At 39.8% G+C, this 6,535-nt stretch overlaps 1 protein-coding gene across 1 annotated transcript in view; it reads left to right on the top strand.

The window, feature by feature from the left end:
- The window catches only part of LOC104979868, a 125,704-nt gene extending 123,566 nt beyond the window's left edge, over positions 1-2,138 (top strand). Inside the window, exons 11-12 of the mRNA XM_010828420.1 lie at positions 1,269-1,389; positions 2,092-2,138. Coding sequence (XP_010826722.1) covers positions 1,269-1,389; positions 2,092-2,138 — 168 coding nt within the window. The remainder of the gene's footprint in view (positions 1-1,268; positions 1,390-2,091) is intronic.
- The last annotated feature ends 4,397 nt before the right edge of the window (positions 2,139-6,535 follow it).

Here is a 6,535-nt window from a genome sequence, read left to right as displayed (position 1 = left end):
CCCGGCAATCTTGATTCCAGCTTGTGTTTCTTCCAGTCCAGCATTTCTCATGATGTACTCTGCATATAAGTTAAATAAACAGGGTGACAATATACAGCCTTGATGAACTCCTTTTCCTATTTGGAACCAGTCTGTTGTTCCATGTCCAGTTCTAACTGTTGCTTCCTGGCCTGCATACAGGTTTCTCAAGAGGCAGATCAGGTGGTCTGGTATTCCCATCTCTTTCAGAATTTTCCACAGTTTATTGTGATCCACATGGTCAAAGGCTTTGGCATAGTCAGTAAAGCAGAAATAGATGTTTTTCTGGAACTCTCTTGCTTTTTCCATGATCCAGCGGATGTTGGCAATTTGATCTACATATATAAAATAGACAACTAATAAGGACCCACTGTAGAGCACAGAGAAGTATATTCAATATTTTGTAGTAACCTATAAGGGAAAAGAATTGAAAAGGATTCTATACTATCTATCTATATATATATATATTTCTTTTCAGATTCTTTTCTGTACTGTGTACTTTTCTGTGCTGAATCACTGTACTGTATACCTAAAACTAACATGTTATTGTAAATAACTATACTTCAACTTTTAAAAAGTTATAAAAGTAACCACTAGAAAGACTAAACATTATTGCTGTGGGGGGAGAGATGTAAAGTGGTATATAAGGCTTATTTAATTTAATCCATCAATTATAGAATAAATAAATATCTTCATAAAATTTCTGAAAAATTAACTGAGTTAGGAAATCAAGGAATCTATTGTTTGAATCAGACTTAAATTTATTTTATTTTATTTTTTAACTTTACAGTATTGTATTGGTTTTGCCATATATAAAAATGAATCCGCCACAGGTATACATGTGTTCCCCATCCTGAACCCTCCTCCCTCCTCCCTCCCCATACCATCCCTCTGGGTCATGTTTTAATTCAGTAAATCCTATAAACTTTCTCTTCAACTTTGGAGTGCTTGAATCTCAACTCTACCATTACTTTTCTCTATGTTTTTTAAATAAGTTAATCCAGCCTCTCTGAACTTAAGTTTCCTTGTTTTATAAATGGGAATAATATAATCTGTTTTGCTGGTTCTTGTGAATATTAAATAAGCAAATGTTTTAAAAACCAATTATATAGTGTCTGGAGTGAAGTGAGCACTTCCTAAATGCTTTATATTGCGAATGTCTATGAAATATATCAATATTGAGACTATTTGCCTTTGAAATAAAACAATCTATAGGTTTATTACCTGAAAAATTATGTAATTTTTTTCAGGTACCTTCAAATGCATCAGAAATGTGTTATATTATTAAAGCATCACCAGGAACTAGACAAGTGGAAAGTAAAGGAATTATTGTAAAGAAGAAATATTCTCTTCCTAAAGATATACCTCAAGGTACTATAGTATGAATGTACAACCTACTCTTTGAAAGATACAAAAGATTTTTTCATTGTAAATTCCTTATGTACCCAGGAATTAGTTATAAATTGTATTCTGAGAGTTCTTCCATGAAGTGGAAACGGTAAAATTATAAAAAAGCTTGGTCAGTTTTCAGAACCTGAGTAAAATGGGTTTTTTGAAAGTCTATTACTGTCATCTCTTAAAAAATTATGTTATGCCATTAATTTAAAGTGTATTTATCTAGTATCCTTCCTTTTATAATTATCTAAAATTAGTGATTTTGGGTTTCATAGATAGATATTTCATTTTTAAATATATGGAGATATTTTTGCATTCACTTAGCATTAGTTGAGCACTTGCTCTGGGAAAGGCACCTCATTATATCTTCTTTATTTCTCACTATTACTTTATGATAACAGGATGTATACTTTTTAAAAAAATATTAAGAATCTGAGGCTTAAAGTAGTATGAAATTTGTCCAAGATCACACTGCTACCAAGTAATGGAGAGGAATTCAATCTTTCAAGGCTTCTATGCTCCAAATTTAGATTTTTCTGTACTTCCCTCACTGCATATCAGACAGAATGTCTAATTACTCAATGAAGCTGGGAACCTTTGAAAGGTAAGCAAGCAGTAAAGAAACTGAAACTTAATAGGTTATGTATAACGTGATCCTTGCCCCCGTTTCCTCCACAGAACATGCCCAGAGCACTCCTGAAGTCCACAGAGATCTTTTTCATTAAGTTCCTTGACTACTTAATTTAGTGATGTTCATTTGACACTTAATAATATACTACTGGGCTTCCCTGGCAACTCAGATGGTGAAGAATCTGCCTGCAATGCAGGAGACCTAGGTTCAATTCCTGGGTTGGGAAGATCCCCCAGTGAAGGGAATGGCTACCCATTCCAGTATTCTTCCCTGGAGAATTCCATAGACTGAGGAGCCTGGCAGTCTACCTGACATAATTCATAATGCTAACTTTTTATATTCTTTGGGTTATGAAGTTTTAAATGACAGAAATCACGTAATAGACCTCTTTCTATCTCAGTCTCTGATAACTTTAGCATAGTGGTAGGGAATAGTAGATGCTGTATCAATCAGGGTTCTACCAAAGAAACAGAATAAATGGTATATGTAGAGAGACACATATATGTATAGGTATATAAAGAGATTTATTTTAGAGAATTGACTTATGCAATTGGAAGGTCTGATTGCAACCTGTAGGGCAGGCTAAAAACTCTTGGGCAGGAGCCAATGATACAGTAAATCCTCAGGAGGAATTTTTCTTCAGAGAAACTTCAGTTTTTTTCTTAAGGTCTTTCAGTTGATTGTATGAGGCCTACCCACATTATCAAGGATAATCTCCTTTACTTAAAGTTATTTATTACATATGTTAACCATAATACGTTCATAGAAGCACCAAGATTAGTATTTAATTTAATTAGGTAATGTTACCTAGCCAAGTTGATGCATACAACTTACCATCACAGTCCACTCCATGTCAACTATGCATTCATACACATCTCCTTAAACCATATTTAATGTCTAAATAAAGACAATAACAAAGTAATACTTCTGCCTAACATACTACAGCTACTCTACATAAAACTGAAAATGTGATCACTCCTTCCCCAGAAGAGGATAAAGTCCTTCGGTGATATTTGTTTTTCTTCTTGATATCCTGTAGCTTAGATACTATGATACAAAGTTAAGTGTTATTAATAAAACTTATGTTACATGATATAGGCATGAAAGAGGGAAGAAAATAAAAATATTTGCTTAACTAGTCACGTGGTTATCAGATCAGATCAGATCAGTCGCTCAGTCATGTCCGACTCTTTGCGACCCCATGAATCGCAGCACGCCAGGCCCCCCTGTCCCTCACCAACCCCCGGAGTTCACTCAGACTCACGTCCATCGAGTCAGTGATGCCATCCAGCCATCTCATCCTCTGTCGTCCCCTTCTCCTCCTGCCCCGAATCCCTCCCAGCATCAGAGTCTTTTCCAATGAGTCAACTCTTCGCATGAGGTGGCCAAAGTACCGGAGTTTCAGCTTCAGCATCGTTCCTTCCAAAGAAATCCCAGGGCTGATCTCTCAGGTACTTATAACTACTTTCCTCCACTACTTATTTCATACTACCTCTACCATCAGCAACCACCTCAACTGGTTGTGGTTCTTTTACTGGTCAGGTGACACAACCCTCATTTCTGAAGGGCCTGTGCCATCAGTAGTCCCACTTAGATTGGGTTATTATAGTTTTCCATTGACCTTAATGGTGGGGCATGGTAGTACTAAGAGATGCTCTTAGTACTGCCAGGCTCCTCTGTCTATGGGATTCTCCAGGCAAGAATACTGGAGTGGGTTGCCATTTCCTTTTCCAGGGGAACTTCCCAACCCAGGAATTGAACCCAGGTCTCTCCCACATTGCAGGCAGATGCTTTATCCTGTATTCCAGATATCCTCTTCCTTACCTCCATCATGGCACAGTAGTCTGATTTCCCCTTGGCAGTCAGGATCAATCACCCCAGCCAGCACAAAGAAGTTTCTTCTTTGCCTGTTGACTCAGAGGTGTGAGAAGCCCTAAGTGGCTAGGTGGCTATCTTAATTTCCAGTTCAATAGAATCATTGTTGTGACTCCTGGTAACAGCATTTCTTCCTTTTGAACTAAGGTATCTAGACCTGTAGAGCATAAAGTCATGGCCACAGGAGGCAAAAATTCTCCTAGTGGGTCACAAGGGGTAATATTGAATGGTCTCACTTCTATTTCTACCACTTGATTCCTGGGCCTGTGAATCATGGTTATGGAGAAACAGTACCACCATATATTGGATGCTGAGTCAGAACATACAGAACCTTAGGCAGAACCTTGCCCCAGTTCTGCAGGTTGATGCTATAATGAATCTTCTAAAGGCCTTTCCACCATTTTGTCAAGCCAGCTGCTTCAGAGTGGTGGGGAACATGATAAGACCAGTAAATTCCAAGAGTTTGGGCCTATTGCCAAACTATTTTTTCTGTTAAGTGAGTAGTGTGATCAGAAACAATGTTTTGGGATAACATGATGGTTTATAAGGCCTTCTGTAAATCCTTGGTTGGTGAGTTTTGGCAGAAGCATCATGTACAGGGAAGGCAAATCCATATCCAGAATAACTGTCTATTCCAGTAAGAATAAAATGTTTCCCCATTCATGATGAAGTGGACCAATGTACTCAACCCACCAGGTAGCTCGCTGACCACTCCAGGGAAAGTAAAAGTCGCTCAGTTGTGTCTGCTCTTTGTGACCCCATGGACTATACAGTCCATGGAATTCTCCAGGCCAGAATACTGGAGTGGGTAGCCTTTCTCTAGGGGATCTTCACTAGGTGTTGGTTTTTGCTGCTGACAGATTGGGTACTCAGCAGTGGCTGTAGCCAGGCCGACATTGGTGAGTGGAAATCTGTTTTGCTGAGACCATGCACAATCTCTATCCCTGTCACCATGGCCACTTTGTTCATTGGCTTACTGGGTGATGACAGGGGTGGCTGGGGAAAGAAGCTAACTGGTATCCACATAACAGGTAATCTTTTCCACTTGATTATGAAAATTGTCCTCTGTTTAGGTAACATTTGGTGAGTGTTCATGTGGGATACTGATATCATCATGTTTTTTTGCCCATTCAGAGACTTCTAGTTTCATACCTCTTCTCATATTTTCTTGTCATCATTTTCAAATCATGTATCTTCCAAGTACCTGACTACTTAGCCAAATTATTGGTCACAGCCAATGAAAGTAAAAGTGTTGGTCACTCAGTCATGTCCAATTCTTTGTGACCCCATGGAGTGTAGCCCCACCAGGCTCCTCTGTTCATGGGGTTCTCCAGGCAAGAATACTGGAATGGGTAGCCATTACCTTCTCCAGGGCATCTTCCCGACCTAGGGATAAAACCCAGGTCTCCTGCATTGCAGGCAGCTTCTTTACCATCTGAGCCACCTCATATATAATCACACATTTGGCCATTTCTTCCAATAAAGTGAACAACTGGATTCAGTCCTTGAAGTTCTGCCCACTTGCAGGATATTCCTTTACCAGTTTCCTTCAGGGATGTCCCAGAAAGAAGCTATAGGTGCTAAGGCTGTTCACTTTCAGGTGGTGTCTGCATATCATGGAGAACCATCTGTAGATGAAGCCTGAGCTTTCTTTTCCTCAGTTACCTGTCCAGAACTCTCCGTGATACCATTAAAGCAAGCAGGGAAAGAGAAGATAAAGTATCAGGAATAGTGGACATGGCGTGTGGCTCACTTTCTCATATAACTTACTTTTGCCTTCAAGGCCTGCTTGAGCCCAGTCTCATAAACCTGTTTCTATTTGCTAACAGTGTGCTGCTCTTCACAGCCAACCTTATGGCTTGGTGCATCAGACAACACACAATTCATGGTGGGCAGCTCAGCTCTCATTGTAACTTGGTGGTCCATGGTTAAGGGTTTGATTTCTACTAAGACTCAGTAGCAGAGCATAAGCTATTTCTCAAAAAGAGAGTGATTACCCATGGAGGATGGCAGCACTCTGTTGAAAAATCCTTAGGGCCTGTACTGTGATTATTCATCTGCAAGCCCCAAACAGCTTCTCTTTTCGCCACTGCCACTTCAAGCACCATTTGATCTGCTGGACCATTATGGCACAAGCAGTACAGTAGCCTGGACCTTTTGCAGACTCTTCTCTTTGTTCTGAGACCCCCTCAAAACCAGCAACTTTTTAGGTCACTCAGTAAGTGGGCTGGAGTTGTACACACAAATGAGGGATATGTTGACTCCAAAATCTAAAATGGCCCTCTACGTATTGTGTCTGGTTTTTGGTTGTTGGAGGGTCCAGATGCAACAATTTATCCTTTAGCTTGTAAGGCAGATGTCTCATACCACTGGACCCCTAGAAGTTTCACTGAAATGGAAAGAAACCCAGAAATTCCATTTCTCTGGGCCCTAGAGACCCAGAGTTTCTATTCTGAGGAATATATCCACTGTCAGTTCAGTTCAGTTCAGTCGCTCAATTGTGTCTGACTCTCTGCGACCCCATGAATCGCAGCACGCCAGGCCTCCCTGTCCATCACCAACTCCCAGAGTTCACTTAGACTCACGTCCATCGAGTCAGGGATGCCATCCAGCCAT

Source organism: Bison bison, unplaced genomic scaffold, assembly GCF_000754665.1.
Source record: "Bison bison bison isolate TAMUID 2011002044 unplaced genomic scaffold, Bison_UMD1.0 scf7180017864492, whole genome shotgun sequence".
Classification (NCBI taxonomy): Eukaryota; Metazoa; Chordata; class Mammalia; order Artiodactyla; family Bovidae; genus Bison; species Bison bison.
This window is presented reverse-complemented; position numbering and strand designations above follow the sequence as displayed.